This window comes from Sorex fumeus, unplaced genomic scaffold (genome assembly GCF_029834395.1).
Source record: "Sorex fumeus unplaced genomic scaffold, SorFum_2.1 ptg000075l, whole genome shotgun sequence".
In the NCBI taxonomy this organism is placed as follows: domain Eukaryota; kingdom Metazoa; phylum Chordata; class Mammalia; order Eulipotyphla; family Soricidae; genus Sorex; species Sorex fumeus.
This window is the reverse complement of record NW_026606132.1, coordinates 2,594,952-2,618,783: the sequence shown is the minus strand read 5'-3', so window position 1 is coordinate 2,618,783 and position 23,832 is coordinate 2,594,952. Positions and strand designations below refer to the sequence as shown.

Below are 23,832 nucleotides of genomic sequence, written 5' to 3'. Positions count from 1 at the left end.
AAAGATACTGGTAAGAAAGTTGAATTCCTAGAAAGTGGTTGAAGAGACAGTACAGGGGATTTAAAAAAAGAGGGGGGTGTCATGAGTGGCCGAGATTAGTACCAGGAGGTTTGCTCCATGGCTTGGAGGCCAGCCACACATGCTAGGGGAAAAGGGAGCTCAGATATAGAAGGGAGCACCAAATAAAGGGTGTTGGGAGGATCCTCCCAGGATGGGAGAAGCATGCCGAAAGTAGACTATAGACCAAACATGATTGCCACTCAATGCCTCTTTTGCAAACCACAACAGCCAGAAGGAGAGAGAGAACAAAAGGGAATGCCCTGCCACAGAGGCAGGGTGGGATGGGGGGTTGGAGAGTGGGAGGGACACTGGGACCTGTAGTGGTGGAAAATGGGCACTGGTGGAGGGATGGGTATTTGATCACTGTATAATTGAAACCCAAGCACAAAAATTTGTAAGTCTACAACTGTACCTCATGGTGTCTCACTAATAAAAATTAAAAAATAAAAAATAAAAAAGAGAGGGGGTGAAATGTTCATGTATGGATGGTGAAATGATAATAATTTTAATTCGGTGGTGGTATTGGGAAGGGAAATGCCGTAATGGAGTTAAGATGCTGCTAGGGCATTGATGTTCTACTCTAGTGTCTTCACCTTCATAACACACTTCATTGAATTTTAATTACTTATTATCTTTTTGGTTTGGGGGCCATACCTGGTTGTGCTCAGGGCTAACTCCTGTCTATACGCTCAGAGATTACTCTTGGCAGGACTCAGGGACCATATGGTGTGCCTGGACCAAACTGGGTTGATTACAAGCAAGCCAAGTGCCCTACCAGCGGTACTATCACTTTGGCCCCAGTTTTATTGAATTTAAGGGAATGTCTATAGCACCTTTTATTTTGGTTTTGTTTTCTATTACATGCTGTCTTTTTGGACATTATTGTGTGTGTTAGTCTAGCACAGGGGCTTGGAAAGAATCTTTTGAATGAAAATGAGTATTTTGAATCACTTTGAGTGAGAGCAGATACAGACTCACATCTGTAGTGGCCTGTATTGCTTATCCTGCCTCTATAGCTCCATTTTTTATTTTACTTACAAGTGAGTCAAAATTGTATGCACGCCTCTGGACTTATTTTCCTCATTTGACCACCGTTTAACATGGAATTAAAGGCCCATTGCTTGCTGATTTTTGCAAAGTTAATTACCTCCCTTAGCATTTTAGAAGTGTTCATTAGGAAAATGCTATTTCATGTCCTTCAGATGTTGCTATTTGAGTGATTTTACTTTATATATGGAGTTTATTCAGTTTGCTGAGTGATGACAGTTAAATTTTCTTTTAAGATGATTAGTGCAATAGTCTAGCAACATCCAAGCATTAGCGTTTTCTTTAAAATATTTGAAATGGAATGTTATAGCAAATGCCTAGCTTGAAAATCAAGGTTTTCTTGATAGTATAATCAGTACTAATAAGATAAATTAGAGTCAAATGAATCAAATACAAGGTCATAATCTTCAGAAAGGGGTTTTATATTATAGAGAGTTGTCTATTCCAATAAAAATATATTTAAAGTTTAGATAATAATGCCCTTGATGCACTGTAATATTTTAAAGTCCAATGAGTTTGAGCATTGAGAGGAAAAAGAGTTTCTCCTAGAGAGTCCATGGGTTGTCATTTTCAAACAAATTCAACTAGAGCCCTTAATTATTAGAACTTAATTAGAGGAATAAATATATGCTTTTAAGAGATAAAACAAAATAACAAGGAAGTAATTTCTAGATAGAAATTTTAAAAAGGGTTTCTGATCTTATGAGCTATAGCTTTGAGTTTGTGCACTTAGCTCAGTCTTTTATATCTTTTCCATCTTCATCTGTATTTCTACATAGTGATTTCTGTGTTTCAGAACAGACTATGCAGGCCTCGGGCACAATCCGGAATAATCAAGATAGGATTCATGTTTGGACAACTGACTCTACTTTCAAAACCAGGAAAGTGCCTCAAATATTTTAGAAAAATGTTTCAACAGAGAAATATACTTTAAATGGTTTTAAATAGTTAGCAGCATTCCTCTGTCATTAATGCTTTGGAGTAGTATCTATCTTTGTGAGTGTCCTCTGCAAGTAAGCAGTTAGTCTTGCTAAAACAAAACACAGAGTATTCTTTTACTCTACCCAATTGTGAAGGTCTTGCTTTTGGTAGCTCATAACATTTATCCCATGTTTGGAATATTTGTTACAAGCCATATTTAATCATACCTCACTTGGCATTTCCCAAAAATTTCCTATTCTTCTACTAGAGAAATACACATAGCGAATAAAAAAGACATCACTTCTGAGTCAGAGATTGTAAAGAAAGAAAATTGGAGACTTGTACTGAGACATACTTTTCATACTGAAACGCTTCAGTTCCAATATTACATTTAAAACAAAACAATGAAAGTGTAGTGAATAAAGCAGCATGGTAATGGAAGGTGGGTGGTATCATTAGACGACCCAAGGAAAAGAATTGTGACAATTTTTATCACAGTTTCCCATTATAAACTCTCTGCTTTCTTTGAAGCCAAAATAGAGAACTGTGTTTAAATAGCCCGTAAGGAGGTTCAGCAGAGTTTCCTTCTTCCCATTAAACCTGCTGATGTGTTTCTAGCTTTCTTTATGTCTACACCCCATTCTTATTTTTGATAAAATTCTTTCCACTGCTCACCTTTCTCAGTAATGCTCTTCAGCTTAGCAGCTGGATTGATGGTACAGTAGGTAAAGTGCTTGCTTGCATGTGGTTGTCCTGGGTTTGATCCCTCTCATCTCATATGGTCCCCTGAGCATAAACCCAGTATTAATTTCTGAGCACTGTGACCCCCAAACAAACAAAATTCTATTTCAATAAAGCTTCTGTTTTAAAAAATCACCATATTGGAAATGTATCTTTCTCTTTTTTTTAAGGGGTGAAACAATTTGGGCCACACCATGCAGTGCTTGGGAGCTAATCCTGGCTCTACTCAGGAGTGACCCATGATGATGCTTGGGGGACAATATGCATATGTAATGCATATGCATATGAATCTAACTGGAATAGTAAGTGAGAGAGCAAGAGAAAATGGCTAATTTTATTTTGAAATTCTTCTTTGTAGTTTATTAAATTGAATATTTTGATTTAGACATGTTAATGTATTGCAGACATTCCAGTATTGCCAACTGGGGATCCAGATTAAAACAGGCTTCCAGGGATACCCAGAAATAATCTTAAATAATTCTGAGGCTAATCTTAATGCAGAAAGGAACGAGTAGAACAAACTTGGAACTTCATAGACATTCCATTTATTTTCTTCACAATAAAAAGGAGAATGTGTTATATGAGATAGATGTCCTGTTTCCTTACTGTTTCACTTTAGGGCATAACTCATGAATTTTGTATTTAATGCTTGCTTTGTGAATTGGGAATCCATCAATACTTTAATTTTTGATTATCCAGCTGAAATGCTATGGTCAGCATTGGATTGTTTGCTCCTTTTGATCTGAAAAGTGTTTTCCCTGCTTTTAGCTTGTCTTTTTCCATATTGGCGGGATAAAATGTACTTCTAAATGAACATAGTTTCTCCAGTGAGTAAAGATACTAATTTATTACAGAGCAAAGGAGAATTTACTATACAATCTTTAACGGGGTAGATTTGAGTACATGTGCTCTAGAAAAACACTTGGGGTTTTGTAGTACAAATGTGAACACAGTGCAATGCAGAGCTTTTATATAGTTAACTTTATCATTTCTACTACTCCTTTGCAAACACAATGAATTGTTTCCTAGGAGCAGTAGAATTCTGAGGAGTTCCCTCCTTTTTCTGGTATCACTTGGAGTGTCTTTCTTTCATGACTGCTAATGTGATTATTGAGGTCTCAGATATGGGATTAAAACCTCAAAATCTCTTCATTATGCCCTTTTGAAAACTGAATTAGCAGTAGGATAAGAAAATGCTTAGTAAATAGCTAAATCCATGGCTGGACAGAACAGCTGTTAGGATAGGACAACTATTTCGATAGAGCAGAAGTTCTCAAAGAGTGTGGTCAACAAACTACTAAAGCCAGTTTTTTTTTCTGGGAACTTGTTAGAAATGTAAATTCTACGTTCTCTTTCCAGACTTGCTGGATCAGAAATTCTGGGGTTGGGTCTGTGTTTTTAAAAGCCCTCTTGTTGATGATCCTGATGGAAACTGGAAGTTTGGAAACTTTTGGAGAAAATCCACAACAGTCCTGGAAGCATGAAGTCAGGATGATGTGTCTCCGTTTCAGAATTCTCGACACATTATTTCTCTACTCATTTTTAAATTACTTTGTTCTCGAGTCATTAGTCCTATTCAGATCTGTTAGAATGAACCTGACCTCCCTTCATTCTGGAATACTTATATGTCTTTGGGAAACTTAGCATATGTGTTATATGCTTATAACATAGTTTATTATAGTCACCCAAAGGAGAACTGCAATGCTTATGAGCTAACCTAAGACTCTGAGACCAAATGCATGAATCCCAGGAACATTTCAGTTCTGTTTAACACAACAGTTCTTTATCTAAAAACAGAGTTTCGGATTTTGTGGTGCATATAGAAGTTTCTCATGGACACTTCACGTGATACAAATAACTTGATGAGAATAGCATTGGTGTCTAAATGTTTGAAACTTTAAAAAAAAGAAATTCATTTTCTATTATAACCCTTAGAAAAGATCAGTCAACATTTAGTACTTCATGGAGGGATGGGTATTTGATCATTTTATAATTGAAACCCAAGCACAAATTTGTAAGTCTACCTACAACTGTACTTCATGGTGTCTCACTAATAAAAAGGAATTAGTACTCCAATCCCCTAAAGAAGGTGTTGTAAGCTATTGAACTGAAAAATAACAAATATAAAAAATTATTCCAAACATTTATAAGTATGTCTGAGATTCACTTTTATTATAGTAATTTATATAAATGGTAGTCAAAGTTCTCTTTGCTGTAGTTAAGTACTTACTAGTAATTTAAGCACCTTAAGTATCTGTCCTATGGTCTATTTTATTGTTTGATCCTTACCAGGAATAAATGACTTGCCTGACTTTTTTAGCACTTGAATACACATTTCAAACAAGTTATAACAGCATGTTAAAATTAAAAAGTGGCAACAAAAAGTGTGATGCCCCATGCCTTTTTAATATAACAGAAATTATTTTGAATGTTCCGTTTCTGGTGATTCTGAAATGAACTTTCACTAGATGTTAAAGAAGCTTGTGGTGGTTAAAAAAACAAAAACAACAGAAAATCCCCTCTTGATTAGATAAGCTGGTCTCTGGAGTAGGATCTGGCTTATTGCCAGTTGATAAGGGTGCAATAATTCTTTTCTCATTTATTTTCAAGGATAAGATGAAAGCTCATATCTGGTTCCTTATTCCGCCTTTTTGCCTCTCCAATTGCTGAACTGTGGGAGCAGCAACTGTTTAACTGATACCCAGGTCTATGACAAGAACTCTCTTTGGTTTCTTAACATTGTTTATAAATTTCACCCAAAGGCACTGGATAACTTTGTTGCTCACATAAACAAGAATTACTCCTAGGGGCTGGTGAAATAATTCATTGGACATGTATTGCATGCAGGACTGGTATTGATAACTGTCAGATGTGGCCCCCAAATTAAAAAAAATTACTTCTGAGAGTAGACATTACCTTTGGTGGAGACAGAAATGATAACACAGAGTACAGGATCTGTCATATTTTTATACTGAATGAACAGTAACAATTTTAGTTCTTTGTAAAGAATGAAGAAAAATAAATGTAAAGTAGGCAATAGAACATAGTTTTCTTTTTTTAACAGTTTGTATTGATTGCACTTTGAAGCATATTTAAATTTCTTCTTTATTCCTTTATTCTTTCATAGATTCTATGAATTTTGTATGGTCAGAAAGTATTCCTAGAAAAACTGGTTAATGGAATTGGAAAATAATGTAGCTAAAGATAATTAGAATCTAGGGCACTGAAATCCCAGTATTGCACTCTAATAGAATACTAATATTTATATTAAAATTTAAATATATTCCTGCTTTGTTTAGGACCAAAAGCATTAGAAATCAAAGTATGGAGAGCCTGTAACCCAATGTCAATCCATTTTAATATTGAAATTGTTTATCATTGTTCTTATGTTTCTTATCATATTGTCTTTAAAAGTATAAATACTTTTGGTACTGCACATTGAACTAGTCGCATTTTCCAAGATCCAGACACATGTTCATCCTCAACGTGTGTCTCTAAGCACTTTGTCTTTGAATAGCTATAGAAAATTCTAAATGACAAATACATTGAATAAAATTAACAGATACACTGAATAAAATGAACAGATTGGTATTATTGACTGATGTGTTTAGTTTATTTAACCAGGTACTGGTTTGCATTAAGTCTTCACTGTTGTTTAAATAATGTTTACTTGGGGGTCAGGGAGATAGCCGAAAGGGGTGGAGTGCATACCTTGCATGCTCCAGTCCATGAGTAGTTTCATCCCAGGCACCACATGTCCTCCCCACCACCACCCAAAGTACCCCTCCCACACAACCCCCCCCCCCACGGGCACCACTAGGAAGGTTCCTATAAAAAAAAAAGAGGAAATGTGGGCCTAGGAGATAGTACAGAGGGAAACAGCTTTCCTTGTACGCAGCCCACCCTGATTCAAACTCTGGCACCACATGTGGTCCCCTGAGCTCCTCTGGGAGTGATCAAAAAAGGAATTCTTTATTTGACTGAAAACAAATAAGTGAATTAACAAATGAGGGATATTCTTGAGAACTGTTCAGTATCAGTATGGCAAACCACAATGCCCAAAAGGTGGGGGGAGGAGAGAGAGAGTGAGAGAGAGACAGAGAGAGAGAGAGAGAGAGAGAGAGAGAGAGAGAGAAGAGAAAGAAGAAAAGCCCCTGCCACTGAGGCAGACTGGGGGGGGGGTTGGGAGGGGAGGTGGGCGATGGAAAGGAACCTGGGGACACTGGTGCTGGAAAATGTACACTGGTGGAGGGAATGGTGTTGGAATATTGTATGACTGAAATCTAATCATGAACAGCTTTGTAAGGGTCTATCTCACAGTGATTCAATTAAAAAATAATAAAATTTTTAAAAGCAAGTAAGTAATATATGAAAGAAGATGAACAAATAGAGCTTATTTATAGGCTACTGCTAAAGCACTTAAAAAGTCAGACCTTGGTTCCTAGGTCCACAAATCATCACTCTGCTTTGTACCATTCCAAAGCATATCTGTTCTTGGGTCATTTAAATCAAATCTCCATTCAAAAGCAAGCTTTTGCTGGAACCGTCTTTTGTAAGGTAGTGTATGCACTGTATGTCAGTCGTCATTTCCCTGTGCTTTTAGTGGAATGAAATGCTTCAGAACGCCCTGTGCTACTTTGTGATAAGGCTGATCTTTTGTCATTGTTTGAAGATTTTCTATTTTGTGATAGTTTATACCTACAGCACTCAAACGTTTCTGGCCTGAGTAAACCTTGCTTCTAACTCATGTGCATCTATTTTATGTTTAAAAGATTCTTTGGCTTGGTAATAATAGTCACAAAACGCACACACAAACAGTGCCTTTGCTGGACCCCACTTTCATCCATTCTGTATGTCCATGTGGTTTTGCTGCACTTAATTACTTTGTCAGGCCATTGTCAGTTTTGCAGAATCTCTTGTATCCCAACTCCTTATATTAGGGCACTGCTTCTTCCAAACAAATTGGCAGAATTCTATTGAGCAAACATTAATTGAAAAACTGTGCAAAGGGAGGACATGTTTGCACTAATTGTTCTGCTTCAGGAAGGATAAAAGTTTTCACAGTGCATTAAAAGTACTTCTAACTGTGCACATGGTAAGTACACAATAAAGTTAGCTGTGATTATTCAGGTGGATATTATGTGAAAAGGAAAGGACATCCAGTTACCTCGTCATTGCCAGTTAAGATTGTGCTGCAGATGCTCTGTACCACTCGGCCCAAATCCCAGTTTATTAGATTAGTACTGTCACCTCGTGTATGTTTTCACACCTCTCTGTGCCTCGGCTCCATGGTAAAACACTGACCCCTTCGGGATTGTGTGAAGATTAAGTGAGATAATGCATAAAATAACTGAAAAATGTGCAGCACAACAAAATGAGATGTTCTTATTCAGGCAGACATAGTGTAAAAAATGCAAGGCAGACCACAGTCCCTCCAATTGGAGGGATTTATCCCTCTGATCAGTTTAGTCAGTATGACTACTTTTTCAAGATATTAATGGAAAATGTAATGTTATAGGGACCTCAATCTGTTCTCTAAGTGCATGTCAACAGTCGTCACATGCCGAGTAATAGGAGCTAAAGCTGTGTGTGTTATTATTCTCCAGCCTGTCATAAATGATCAGAATTGATTTACATCTAGAGGGTAATATGTTTGACCTTTCATACTAGAGTTGAGTTTTAAAAGTCAATGTTAAACACAAATCAAAATAAAATAATTAAAAGCTGCGCTTTAGTAGAAAAGTAAATAAAACAGTTTTTTTTACTTGAAAAAAAGACCCTTTGACTCAATGATATTATACTCTCTAATTTATTTCACTTTCACCACTTTTCCAAATAGTTTTCTGGAGTGGAATTTGATTTATCTAATATTAAAAACACAAAAACTGCACTCACTGAATTTTTCAGAAAGCCGTTTTCTGAAATTTATCTATTTTAAGTCTCATTTTCAGTGAAGGCACAATGGAGCTAGATATGTGTTTATAGCTAACTCTTCCCACTTCGCTTTTACAAAAAGATTACTTTGCAACTTATTTTCACAAGCCAGAGAATCAAAGAGGGTTTCTGCTTGTAATACAAAAGTTGAAAAGCAATGTTGGGGTTTGCAGTAGCTGTTCTAGAGGCAACCTGAGCAATGCAAGGCCATGTTGAGCTCCTTCCCCAGGAATCAATCACACACTTAGCATAATGCTCCGTTTATTCCAGGTTACGGTGATTTTTGCTTCAGCATATCGGTAGGGAGGATGTGCCACCCTTGGGGGCTACTCCCAGCTCTGTGCTGGGGACCATATCTACATATCTGCATCTGCCAGGAATTGAACCATGCAAGGCCTTGACCTCTGTACTATCTCTCCAGTCGTTGTTTCTATTTTATTACTTAATATGATTTAGTAGGCTGTTTGGGGAGTCTAGTAGTGCTTGAAGATGTTTCCATGTAAGTTTAATGGTTATTTATTGCTTCTTTGTTTTACAGCACTTCAGACTGGGTCAGATAGTGGGAGAAATTGGTATCTTCGTTTTCCCTCCCCAAACTCGTATTTTACTAATTAAAAGACACCAATTCGACTATCAATCACCATAACACTAATGACTACAGAAAAATTTTCATGCTTCATATAAATAGCATGTTGTCATTAAAGAATACAACATCTTTACAAGTTTACTACTTTCCCATTAACTCTTGTCAGCTGCTTAAACTGACTTAGGGAGCACAATTCACGGATTTTAAAAATTAGTGTAATTAAATTCCATTTTTCTTCAGTTTTCTTTATTTTTTCTTTTTTATGTCGGAGTTAGGAATCCTTTGATGGAGGTCATATTTCAGTTCGCTGTAAGGATAGGAGATATTTATGTTTCCTATTGATTTGTTTTAAAACATAAAACCTCTGTTTATCATTTTATCTTCTTTAAACTAACCTCACTTCTAGGTATGTTGTTTGTGGACAACCTTAGTTTAGTTCATTAAATACCAGGGACAGTTTCATCATCATCAAAGATTTAAAAATTGATTTTGCTTGTTTGTTTGCTTATGTGGGAGAGGGCACACCTGGTAATGCTCTGCTTACTCCTGGCTCTGCACTCAGGAATTAATCCTGGCAGTGCTCGGGGGACTATATGGGATGCTGGGGATCGATCCCATATTGGCCACATGCAAGGCAAGCACTGTATCCACTGTTCTATCGCTTCAGCCCCCTCATCATCAAATATAAACTGCTCACAGAATGTTAGCAGAACAGAGATCCCATATTTGATGTTAGGGTCGGATAAGATTGTTTGAAAACATGTACTTTGACAAAGGAATAGTGGTGATTTCATCCAGCTTTGTGTTCACATCTTTGAAACTTGCCTTAGATAAATTTAATATGTTTGACCAGCAATTCAGACCAGTCATAATAAATTGTTATATTTAAAAGAAAAAGAATTTGGGTCAAAAACTTAATTTTCACGTCTGTAGGACAAAAATGAAAATTAATTGACCTAATTTTCAGATGCTTTTTCAAATAATTATTTTGCTTTACAAAGCCACTTTTTAAAAAAATAGTGATAAATTTGGGATTTTAAAATTTCTTTGGAGATCACTTCTTCAAATGCTTATGTTTTAAAATAGAAGCTAACGTTGTTACTGTTTTAACAATTTAGTACAAAACCTTCTGTAAGCTTTGACGAATATAAATGTTATTATTACAAAATGTAGACTTAGTTCACTTTTCAAAGCCAATTTCTGTTAATCAAGATAGTTTCTATTGGGGCCATAGTGATATAATAGTGGGTTGGGTACTTGCCTTGCATGCAACTGACCCAAGTTCTGTCCGTGGAATCCTGTATGGTCCACAAGCCCCACCAGTTGAGATCTCTCAGTTCAGAACCAGAAGTAAATTCTAAGCACTTCTGGATGTGACCCAAAAACCAAACCAAATTAAGCGACATAATTTTTATTGAATGAAACTTATTAAAAAATGTGAGGTGAAAATGTATGTTCAAGTGAGCGAGATGTATGTTGTTGTTATTATTATTATTGCTTTTTGGGTCACACCCGGTGATGCACAGGGGTTACTCCTGGTTTTGCACTCAGAAATTACTCTTGGCGGTGCTCAAGAGGACCATATGGGATGCTGGGAATAGAACCCAGGTCGGCCACATGCGAGGCAAACGACCTACCTGCTCCAGCCCCTTGAGATGTATGTTCAAGGGAGAACCCGAACTTGAAGAGCAAGCCCACTTCTCAAAGTCTTTTAATGGAAATTCATGTGAAAAAAATAATACTTCCTGCTTGAAATTGCTCATTTGTTTTTTAATTACTTTTGTAATTGAGCAGTATTGTGAAGTAATAACTTAGAGTGTATGCATTTTGTTCCAAATGGGATTTGAAACATGACTTCGTACTTGAAAATTCAACAAGAGTTATGGTTTGGAGTCATAGTATGTCAGGTAGGGCACTTTATATTGCATGCATCCAACCCAGGTTCAATCTCCAACACCACATAGGGAATCCTGAGCATGGAGCTAGGAGTAAACACTGAGCACCAGTGATTGTGGCCCAAGTGCAAAAAAAAATGTGCGGAAGGAATTCAGCTATCATTTCGATATTACTTAAAATATCTCTATCTGGAAGAATCATGTTTAGCTAAAGAAGGACTGGCTTTTATCTTTGTGCCTAAAATTTCAAAATGTAAGTGAACCTCTGTCCTTTATATAATCTCTGGGTGGAGGGAGATATAACTGGCCATAGAGGCAAGTATTTATTCTATTCTTTATAACATACTGAGCCCTGCCAGATATATCATTTAAATCTGCACCTTTCTCATCTTATATTATTGTAAACTATTTGTCTCAATCATATTCTTTTTATTTAGAGACAGGAAATTTAATTTTGCTAAGTGAAAACCCTATGGTTTACATTTAGTGCCAAATTATGAATTGAGGGATTTTTCAAATACCTTATAATTTCCCCAGTTTTGGGGTAGCTAAAAGTCACTTAAGATCCTTATGTCATGGAAAACCCAAGGCAATTGGCATGGTTCCAAGGGACAAAACTCACAGTGGTAGAGTCAGAGAGAGAAGGCAGTAAAAGAAGGGTTAAAATTACTATTTCACAAGTTTTCTGGCCAAAACTTTTAAACAAAGGAGAAACCTACAGCCGCCCATTTTTGGAGGGGTTTGAAGGAGTGGTTTTGAGCTAACACCCAATGGTGCTCAGGATTACTCCTGGCTTGGAGCTCAGGGAACCCTACGGGTGCTAGGGATTGAACTAGGTTCAGCCACACACCAGGCAAGTGTCTTACTTTCTGTGCTCTCTTTCCAGCTCTATGGCAGTCATGTTTTCAGATAAGATTTACAGTTTTGGTAAGGCATATTAGGAAAATTGTGGACTCTTTCTTTCTAACAATCATGGGGTGAAAAGCATCTCCATCTTATTAGCTTTGTAGTGATGAAATATTGGAAAAAGTGTTCATTTTCATTTCAACAGAAGATCCAAGTTTGGTGAACTTTGGAACTTGGATCATATATATATGTATATACACATATATATATATACACATATGTACATATATGTAAAACTTAGGAGAGGAAATAGAAAGGAAATATCTGAACGGAAGTTAATTACCTCTGAAATGACATGGGAGTTGAATTAGATTAGTGTTTTTCAAAAGGATGTTTTAATGAGATATGTTAAAAGGTTTTAGTGGGGGTAAGGGGCGTGATTTCTGTGATTTAGCAATGTTGGGAATTGCCACGTTAACAGAAGTCAGAATGTTTTTTTGCCTAGGACATAGAGGAGAATTTTTCTTAACCTGTCATGTATTGTCACTCTCCAAGAGAGGTCGTTGTGCAAATATTTCTCCAGGAAGCTGGATTGTGACTCTTGAGAATAGTGGTCTGCACTGCACACACTAGCAAATGCTAACCTAAATAATCTCTAAGTGCCTTTCCAGCTTTACTAGTGAGTGTTGCTCTGACGTGTTGCCTGTAAACATCTCCATTGCTTCAGTATAGGACAATTTTGATCATTTTAACCTCAATTCTGAATCGGGTCATTCAAAGGAGAAAGTCTGAATTCTGAATTAATTAAAAATCAATTCAGACTGTTCCTAGTAACAGACTCCTAGATGTTTACAACAGTCACCTCGATGATATACACATTCTGTAAGCGCTATTACTGTTTCCCATTTATCCTGAATATATAATTTTGTTCATCTGAATTAATTGTGCCTCTTTATATGAGTAATCAAAGGTGGGCTGGGGAGAAAAAGGCGATTCACACTACTTGGAGCATGTTTTCAATTTATAGCTGTATAGATTTTATATGTGAGTAGAGAAACATGATGCTTCAGCTGCAATTTTCCTGAATTTTAAAGGATAGCATTTGCCTGAATTTGAGATGTTTTCTTCAGGCAGGACTGAAGAAAAAAAAAAGTTAACCGCCCTCCTCTCTACTTGCCTCCCACACACAGATCAAAACCTTACAGACCCAAAAACCTCATCCTCATGTAATAACTCCTGCTAAGAAATGTGTATATATTTAGAGTCAATTGTTAGGGGGTTTGGATCTCTCACCATGCCCCTCTCCATCCTAACCTAACGGAGGAGCTCAGGCAAGCATTAAAGTCATGTGATTGTATTGTTGCACCACTTGTGGGTGGGAAAGTGCAGTGAGTGGCTGGCAGCGTAGTGATCTGTGTGAAGCTTTTGGTGGGAGGAGCTAAGGGATAGAAAATGCTTCCTCCAACAGTCAACTTCCATAAATCCCTTGCAGCTGGTCAGGTAAGCTGGGGCTGAGAGAGCTTTCTGCTTTGCTTGAAGGTCTTCTAAAGCAGGGGAAGATTTCCATGCAGGGGACTGTTTAAAACCTGAAGGTGAACAATTTCAAATGGGGTTTTAAGGTTGTGACTTTAGCTCAGTTTTCCCTTGGGTGGAATAGAAGAATGGGTAAAGGGTTGCCAGAGAAAAATGTTGTATGAGGAATAGTTACACTCAACGTGTACTTCTTTATCTGGGATTCAAATTTGACCACGAGTCCTCTATTTTCGACCGGTAAATCTGGCAAGCCTAGATAGGATTCTAGGCAGAAATCCTACTTGGGAAGAAAAGGCACAAGGAGTTGGTGATCTCTTTGTCTTGGTTCTAAGTCACTGTGGTAGATGACCAGATGTGGTGTCAGGAAAAGGAAGGTGAGGGAACTACTGCTTTTAGCAGGAGATTTTATGGGCCAAGGGCTAAATACTCCTTCATGTGGTTTCTTTAACCAAGTCGATGTAATAAGTAACTTTTGAAAGAGTGATGGTTATATGATTTTATCTCTGCTTAATTTCTTGGAGCTTGGAGTAAGAAATTGAGTAAACACTGTTAGTTTTTTATGTTCCTTTTGTACTATATTTTTATGACATTTGATGTTGGCAGCCATCAATAACTTTATAGACTGCTCCCCTGAATACTTAGCCTCAGAGAAACTTGCTGATTTTTGATCACTTGGGACCACTGTGCTTCAGTTGTCTTTGGGTTTTAATTTGAATGTCAGTTGTTTCATAAACAAGGTGAGACATTCTTAAGTAGCTTATTATAGAGATATAATTAATAAGAGATACACAAGTTGATTAATTTTAAAAATCAGTTAAAGTTGTATTTGATTAGAGTGGGGGACTAGGATGGGGTAAGAAGCAGATTTGGGGTTTGGGGGAGACATGGTTTCACTGAGCTTGCTTTCTGTCTCAACACCAACTATGATTTTAGTGTTTGTGCTTCAGAAATGCCAGAGACAATATCAGCTGATACTTAACTTAAAAACAAATGTTTAATATGAAACTTGCTTAATGCGGTTCTTGTTAAAGTCTCTCGGGGACGTTTTTCCAAAGTCAAGAAATGTAGTAGAGAAGGAGAAGGTCCCACAAACAGTGATTATTCTAAAGGTTTGTATTCCACCTTTGTCTAAGTAGCTTCAGGGGATTTGAATTGCAACTTGTTCAGGAAAATTCTAGTGGGGGTGGAGCACTTGGAGAAGGCAGTTGATTCTAAGCTGACCCTGTGAATGCATGTCCCCCTTTGGACAGGCTCAGGTGCTGATTAGATATGAATCTGCTGCAGGTTCCTTTTTCCAGCTCTGCTGGTCCTAAATCTTGGGAGATGTTTTGTGACCTCACCCCCCTGCAATTAGAACAGAGTTTGTGTCTGTGTTCCTACTGGAGTCCTGACACTTCGGTTCAGTTACACTGAATTACTGAGTTTTTCGGCTGTGATAATCACACTGACCCCTAGCTTTATATTCCTAGCAAAAGAAGAAAAGGTATAAATTAGCCATTTTTTTTAAAAAAATGTAAGTCAAATAACGGTCCATTTGTAAGCCAGGAACAGTCTCTGTTATGTGTGGCCATTGTTCTCCTTGGAGGAAAGAGAAAGAACGTAGGAAAGGAAATAGCCAGAAAAGCAACAATGCTTCTAAGGCAGATTTAGTGTTAAGCCCTATAAAATTAGTCTCACAAAGTTGATTCACTCATTCAGTCAAGTTTTATGGAGTGGCTATTATTTACCAGCCGAAGAAACATCCCCAGTGATTCTAAGATGAGGAAGATAGAGGCCCGACTTTAGATAAGCTCAAAGACTAATGAGAAGAATGGCATGTAAACAATTTATCCATGTGCACAGTGATAAGTGCTAAGATAAAACTGAGTACAAGGTACAGTTAGAGGCACCGAAGAGGGAGACCTAAACGGGGGTGGTGGGGGGAGAGGTTCTGTACAGAAGTCTGTACAGAAGTCCTTTGAACTGAAAATCCATATTGGGCAGTGGAGTCTGGAAAGTTGACTGTTGGCTTTCCTAAGCTACTTGTGAATTAGGACAAAACACTTCACTTCCTTCCTCTTCTTTTTCTCACAAAATGTTCCTTAGCCACTGCGTTACCTTCGCTTTGTTGATACTTGGAGATCTAAGTTGAGATATAAGTCACCTTTGTGGACTCTTTACAGTAGTGTGATTGTTGAGATGCCCCCCATACACACACACACACACACACATACTTTGTGGGGAGGTTATGATTGGCAACATTCTTGAGGCACATAAGCAAGAAAATTCTTCTGCTCTTCTCCCACTTTCCTCCTTGTGTGAGCTTAGAGTTTCCTTTGCGGCCAACTTCCTTGGTCTGTATATCTGTACATGGGGTGTCAATAAAAGCAGAATTCAACGGGGTAAGGAAGGGGGGATGCAATGCTGACTGACTGCAGTTGATATACCGCTTGGCTGCTTCTTTCTCTGGGGTCTGTGTACAGCTGCCTGCATTTTGTCTTCCTGTGTTCAGGAAAGGTTTATGAAAGACATTTCTATTAAAATAATTTCTTGCCTGTGCCCTAAATTTAAATGAAAAGTTCTATTTAAGATTAGAAGGCTGCTATTAGTGCATATCTATTAATGTTCATAGATGGGTACACTCTGTGGAAGAGAACATGATGCTGATTATATCCATTTTTATAAAGACGGGCGTCTAAGAGGAAAAAGTGGGGGATTGCCATTAGTCTCCTGATTGCTGCCTAATAGTTTATATTGATGCTGCTTCACTTAGAGCTCTTCAGAGTAGTTCCAATCTTCACTAGGTCCTTGGCAGTTGTAGGAACCAGACAACCCAGTATGAGTGATTCATATTTCAGAACTCAGAGCGACTTCCTCCGCGAAGCTGCTGTCTATGCACGTAAGTATGTTTCTGTGAGACAGCGTTATCCATAGAATTTTTCACTTAACACACCGTCATTAAAATGTGATAAAATGCTATTGTTCATAGAACAAATCATGAGATCAGGGCTTTATTTAACATTCGACTTTTAACTCTTGGTTGTCTAGCAGACCAGTGAGAAGTGTTTGGAAAAGTAATCCAGTTATCATTGCATTTGAGAGAAATTCTTTTCCATAATTTCACGTGTATTTGAGAGTCAAGTCATTCTGCAAACAGCTATTTCTCCTTAAGATACTGTGACTGACAAAGAGTAATTTTCAGCTTCATAGGGGCCTTTTCTTATTATGATAGATGATAGATCTTTCTCTTATGAACATGAAGTACATTTGTAGGTTTTTCTACCCACCAAGTGCACAGAAGTCTTGGATCTGACAGTCTCGCTCTCATAACTCCTAAGACTTAGGTGGGATTTGAATTTCTACAACGCTACTTGCTACTTTTCTCTCTCCCAGTCAAAGGTTTTGTACTCATTTGTGAAAAGCCTGAAGGTAGGGAAAAGGAGTGACTGTTGGAGGTTTTGTAAAAGCTCTGCAACTTTTTCTTTGTTTGTCATCAATTTTTTGATGCAGATGTAGTTCAGAAATGTCTTTGGCCGTTTTCTCCCCTGCTGCTTGTTGGGTGCATTTTCAGAGAGAGTAGATAGGGAAGGGGTACTGGAAGATTCTTAGGTCTAGTAGCACTCATTTCAGCAGAGAATCACTTTCCTGTTGAGTCACTTTGCTGTTTTCTTAACTCAGTAGCATCGTGAAAGACCAGATGAGAATGATTTATTTTTAAGGCAATGGAAAGGAATAGCATTGAGAAAAGCATAAATGAGTTTGCACTCTGTTCTTTTCAATGTTTCTTTAATTGTGTGCATGCATATGTAGGAGATGGAGGGAGGGAGTGAACACAGAGAGGGAGGGAGGGAGGGAGAGAGAAAGAGAAAGAGAGGGAGAGACTTGTCTTGACTAGCCTTAGCGGCTTTTTGAAGGATATAACCTGCTCTGCCAGTGGATGGTGACTGTCATGGGAATATGGTGTGGAATTGTTATGACATGGTCTGTTGCTTTGCTCTGAGCACATGATAGCTCTGTACCAGTGGGTCTAGGAGGACTTGGGACACTATTAGTGTGGCTTGGGAAACGTGAAGGATCGTTTTTCTCATACCAAGATAGTTTCTGGGCTGTTCAAGACCCATTATAATAGGGTATCATTCAGAGGGCTTAGCTGGCTTAACGAGAAAGAATTTACTCTGAAGCCATCGGTTTTCCAAAGGATCAAACAATAGATGATTACATATTGTGCGGGGCAATCCCTCCCCTGCTTCCACTCCGTCCCATCCACATATATCTCACTAAAGCCTTAGTCCTCTACAAGGACTACAAACAGATGTTAGAAAATGTAAAGCAACAAAGTTTGTATATACCCTCTCCAATTATTTTGGCCAGTAATTGAGTTTGGCTTCTTGAAGAATGAGTGCTCTATGCAGAAGGGATTTATTATTGCTAAGTATTGTGCATATAAATAAATCCTGATTTCCAAAGTAATTTTGAAAGAAATATGAGGTCCGTGGTTGGTTTTCTTTTTGAAACATTGTGTTCCACAGATAACAATGATACTAACTTATTTGGTCTTATCTTTGTTTTGATAGAAAATGCACATTTAAAAAAAATGTCTCGAAGAAGCTTTCTTGAACATAGCAGCAGTCTCTGGTATAGTAATATTGCTATACATTTGCATTGTTACAGAATTAAAATAGAGATTCTGTCATTCAAAAGAGAATACTTTATAAATCAAGTAAAATCTCATACTTAAGTGGAGTATGCTTTTTGTGTTATTTTTTGTTGAGAGGCTACACAACGGCAGTGCTTGGGGCATTCCTGACTCTGCACTTGGGGAACACTTCTGCAGGACTCAGGGAAGCATATAGAGTGCCAGGTATCAAACATGGGTTAGCCATGTTCAAGACAAATGCCCTAACCACTGTATGAATATGTTTTTAAAATCTCATGCTTCCTTGTATTCCATGCTTTAGCTTTATAGCCTATCTTGATGTAATATTTCAAGTTTAATTCTCTGCCTTTTCTATTTGTATTAGGTTTTTGCTTTACAAAACTGTCATCAGTTTTCCAAGGAAAAAAAGCTTAAGGAAAATATATCTAAAGGACAGTGATGTAAAATTAAAGACAGGTAGTAATTCTTTATCTGTGATTGGCAGAAAAATATGCCAAACATCCCAAATTCAATTGCTTCTTTTCACCTTTCTAGTTGATGTCAATTTAAATGATAAACCACTCAGTAATAACAACAAAAGTCCTAATATTACAAAAAGTTTTAATTTTACTTTAAAAAACATATTGTTTGGAATTAGGAATAATGTGAAAATTGATTCAATTACATGCTTAGATTGGATGGAGGGTTACAAATTGTGTTCTTTGTAAATGTCTGTGACTCTCTGCTGCTTGTCTGGAAAAGTTATCAAGGTGACTCTCCAATCCTACTCTATAGGCATCTATTTTCCCCAACCCCTGCTGCTATGTAGCTGCACCCCAAACATGGGGACTGATGCTATACAGTCATGAGTGTGAGTAAGAAGAGGAAAAGTAATCTAAGGAGAAAGGTTAGTAATAAGTTGTTTTTACCCGGTTAGAGTGCAGGATTTCCAAATACTGCTTCAGTTGAAGATGGTTGTTGATAAAAAGAAGTAAAATTCAGAGGAGAGGTCAGAGATAGCAATATGAGATTTAAGATCTGAGCAACTGCAGTGCTAGATGAAACTTTGCAAGAATGGAATCTTTTATGTTAAACTAAGGAGGGGGAAAAGAACCCCTCAAGTACAAATGAGCATATTTAATAATAGACACTACAATTATCACTGTTTTGAGCCAGATAACACAGCTGCATGAGTCTCTAGGATCAAAAATCCTTGTGATGATCTGGTGCAGGTTGTATTAGGTGTAAAAGGAAACTTAGAGTTCTCATATGTATTGAAACTGTACAGATATTCCTAGACTACTTTTATGACTACAGAGGGGCTTGGGTTAACACCATTCTCAATTCTTACTATGTTACATTCTTCCTTTTCCAGAATGATAGATGAATATAAATGTACCTTGAAACAGGTACTATTTGATTTGCATGTTTTATTTGATTGCATAGGCAATCAAATCATTTTATTTGATTGCATATGCATTGGTCAATGGGAGAAACAAACAAATAAAAAACAAACCCTAGCAGAAAACAGTTGTTGTTCCTTGAATTTCTCACACTGAGTTTTTGGTCATACTCAGCTTCTTGATGGTGAGATAAAGTAAGAGCTGCTTCATCCCATTGATATAATATTTAGAAAAGCAGTTTCATATGGTTTTGTATTATGTGTAGATGTACATAATTTTGAACGACATATCTTGATACTCAGGCACATTATAGGAATGCTTTATCAACAAGATAAGTAAATATGGAGAAGTGATTGTGATTTAGGAATCACTGATAAAGAAAATTTATAGCTGATGTTGAAATGAAAACACTTGATGAACTAACTCAAGTCTCCTCCTGGGAATTTGAGTAGCTTAGCAGTTTGCACTCTTGGGTTAACGATAACAACAACAACAAAAAAGAGAAGACTTTTTTTTTTCTCCACGCCCTTTCTCCATATGCTCCTGCAACTGTGGGAAAAAGAATTGCTTGCGGTCATGCTTGTCTTAAGGGGATTATAGCGTATCTAGTAATCCAAATGAGATACTCATTAGCAGGTTTTTAGTGTACATGAATTAAAGAAACACCACCACGACAGGTCACATTTGACATATGTGTGATAAATTCTTATCCAGTGACATCTTTTGCTGCCATGTAATACCACAGTCAGCAACTGTATCAGCATTGAAGCAACTGTAAAGGCATGTTTGGTTCCACAAGATGTATCTTGTCTGCATGTGCTTAAACTATCAATAAAACATTAAAATAGTCAAGATTCCAAAATTACTTTGGTGTGTTATTCAAGGGTTTTGGAAATTGCCTCTGGAAGCTAAGGAACACAGAGTTGCCAGGTATGGGGATTTATTCTTAAACTAAAATGATGTCAAAGAACTTAAGATGTCTCTCACAGCTTATCCTAGAAAAGGAACTCTAGAACCAAAATTGTCCAGAATACTGAAATCTAAAACTTATGATTTCTTTATATATAGTACTTGCCAAAGTATTTTATGTAAATTCTATGTAATTATGTAATCCCTCGGTTTTCTTCATTTCCATCAAATACAAATCCCGAGTCTTACTTCTCATATACAATTTTACATCTCATCTTGAGAAATTTTTATTGATCTATATAATTTTATAGTACTACCACAAATTCTTAATATTTGTTTTAAAAATTATTCAGTACATGTTGAAGTAGAACATAATAACGATGTCTTAAGGAAAGTGAGTTCTGGAGTCGGATCCACTGAAGTTTCATTCTGGTTTTATCACATTATAGCCCCATGAAGCTTCTCTAAGTCTGTTTTCTCATCTAGAAGATGATTCTAAGGAATATTAATCTCCAAGGGTCGATAGGGAGACCTGATAAGTTATCACATGGAATTAACTTCTAGTTACATTCTTGGCAATCGCAGAAAGTTGGATAGAAACTCTTGATTTTCATAGCCATACCAGATTGTTAGAAACTTGAGCAAACCTTTTTGTATGATTCTTCCTTTTAGGGTCGGTGTACTAGGGAGAACTGCAAGTACCTCCACCCTCCTCCACATTTAAAAACTCAGCTGGAAATTAATGGACGCAACAATCTGATTCAACAAAAGACTGCCGCAGCCATGTTCACCCAACAGATGCAGCTTCTGCTCCAGAATGCTCAGATGTCATCCTTTGTAAGTGACAGCTGTGTCTTTCAAAAATTGCATGTCTTTAAAAAAGATAGGATAGGATAATCTGCACTGGAATAACCTTGCATGATTTTCAGGAAATGAGTTACAGAAGGACTTAGGATGCAAGCTAATATGCTAATTGATATCACAAAGCTGTCCTGCAAGTGAGGGCATGTTGGATTTAAAAAGCTGGGTTTGCAGTTAAGCATGAACGCAGTTAAGCAAAGATGTTAAGGAAAGAACTTTAAGCAAGGATCCACTTAACACAAGGAAGAGGTTTGATTACCACTACATGTAAACCTTTGAATTCTCAGATATTAATTTAAACCATTTATTTATGTGCTTTGATGGTAGTTTTGCTGGAATTTTTTTTCCTTTTTTTTTGCCTTTTAGGACCACACCTAGCAGTGTTCAGGGTCTAGTCCTGGCTTTTTGCTCAGGAATCACTTCCGGGCAGTGTTCAGGGGTCCATCTGTGGTGCCAGGAATTGAAATAGGTTTAGTTGTCTGCAGTGGAAACAGAGACTTACCCCATGTACTGTCTCTCTGGCCTCTTTTCTGTTACTTTTAAATCGTCTTATTATTTTGAAATAATTTTTGATATAAGTAAAGGTTATAAAAGTTTTACAGAGAGTTCCCGTATTTTCCAGCATTTCCGTCATTGTAAATCTCTTAATCTCATGGTAGATTTTGAAAACTATTTGAACATTACTATTAAATAACTTAGTGGTTTCATCCCAGCTGTCATTGTTCATTAGTATACTCTTTAGGTCCAGTGTTCAGTCTAGGATTGTAGGGTGCAGTTATTTAATCCTGTTTCCTCCTTTCTTCTCTGGTCTATGCCCATTTCGTAGTCTTTCCTATTTCCCTTGACAATGGCAGTCTTGAGGAATACTCACCAGGTGTTTGATGATTTTTTTTGTTTGGGGGCCACACCCAGCAATACTCAGGGTTTACTATTGGCTGTGTGCTCAGTGATCACTCAAGGATCACTAAGGGCTTGGGGGACTATGCTGCAACGCTGCAGGTTCAAACCAGTGTCATGCACGTGCAAAGCAAGCACCACATTGCTTGCACCATCTCTCTGGTCCCTGAAAACTATCCCTTTTCTGTTGAGTTCTTGCAGGTCTCACGTTTCGTTCAGGTTGTCCTATTCTAATTCTAGTTGACTTACTTCCTTTAAACCCTTAACAAGGAAGTAGGTTGAAAGTGCTATGTTAACTCTATTTGTTACCCATTTTCATCAATGTGTAATAGACAACTAACGTCAATTACACAGAAAATTGACTTTAGTGACTCAAGTATTAAGTTAATATGAAAACATGGTCAGTCTGCTCCCAGCAAAACCTGTTTCATTATATGTCTTTTTTTTGCATTTTGCTTCACACCTTGGCGATGTACAGGGATACTCCTGGCTTTACACTCAGGAATTACTCCTGGCAGTGCTCGGGGGACCATATGGGATGCTGAGAATTGAACCCGGGTCAGCTGCGTGCAAGGCAAAAGCCCTACCCGCTGTACTGTCACTCCAGCCCATAATGTCATTTTTTTAGATCAAAGACATCATGTAGATAGAGCACCACTCAACTAATAGTTTTTTCTCTTTGATATTGCAAAAAAATGGGAAGTCACTGAAGTTTTGTGTCATAATATTTTTGTTCCAGAATATCTAGACCAATTTAAGCAAAAAGAAACAGATTGTATATCCTATATTATTAATTAAAATATTTGTCTTGGCACCCTGTGATGATTGTGTTGATAGATCAATTCCAAGAAATGGCACCCTCAGAGCTTCTCTTTACCGTGAGGTGTAATTTACATGGTTGAATTCTTCAAGTTCTTTTCTTTGCTTCATTTTTACATACTAACATTTCTTCAGACTTCTAAAGGGGTAAGGATGAGAAAGTCTTTCAGATACTGAGGATTAGTATCAACAGAGCAACAGAGAAACAAATGTGCTTGGTGAATCCAGAAAATGTGACTAGAAGATGAGGATTTTTCCTATTTTTGAAATAGGTTTAGTTGTCTGCAGTAAAATACGAGAACTCTCTGTAAAACTTTTATAACCTTTACTTATATCAAAAATTATTTCAAAATAATAAGATGATTTAAAAGTAACAGAAAAGAGGCCAGAGAGATAGTACATGGGGTAAGTCTCTGTTTCCACTGCAGACAACTAAACCTATTTCAAAAAAGCAAGGGAGCTTTTCACACACTGTTATACTCAATCATTTCATGGAGTGTCCCAGTTTCAGAGGGAGCAAGGAATAGGATCACACACCTGAGCCAAGCATTTCCTACAGAGGAAGAGCATGTATATTTTCATCCATCAAGCATCAGGGCACCAATCAAATAACCTGTTTCAGGGAATCAGAGAGCAAAGCCTGGGGTAATGTACAGATAAAGAGCTACTATTCATCTTCTATTCAGTCTCTAATAGAGTCTCTCCATTCCCAATACCAGCCCCTAGAATGTATCCTGATATTGCCACAGAAATAATATGATCATG

General features: G+C 37.3%; 1 protein-coding gene across 2 annotated transcripts in view; it reads left to right on the top strand.

Annotated features, from left to right (window-relative positions):
- Positions 1 to 23,832, top strand: part of MBNL3 (muscleblind like splicing regulator 3) — a 65,660-nt gene that overhangs the window by 15,447 nt on the left and 26,381 nt on the right. For both annotated transcript variants that reach the window (XM_056130220.1, XM_056130219.1), the window contains exon 2: positions 21,163 to 21,327. In XM_056130220.1, the coding sequence (XP_055986195.1) occupies positions 21,163 to 21,327 (165 nt within the window). The remainder of the gene's footprint in view (positions 1 to 21,162; positions 21,328 to 23,832) is intronic.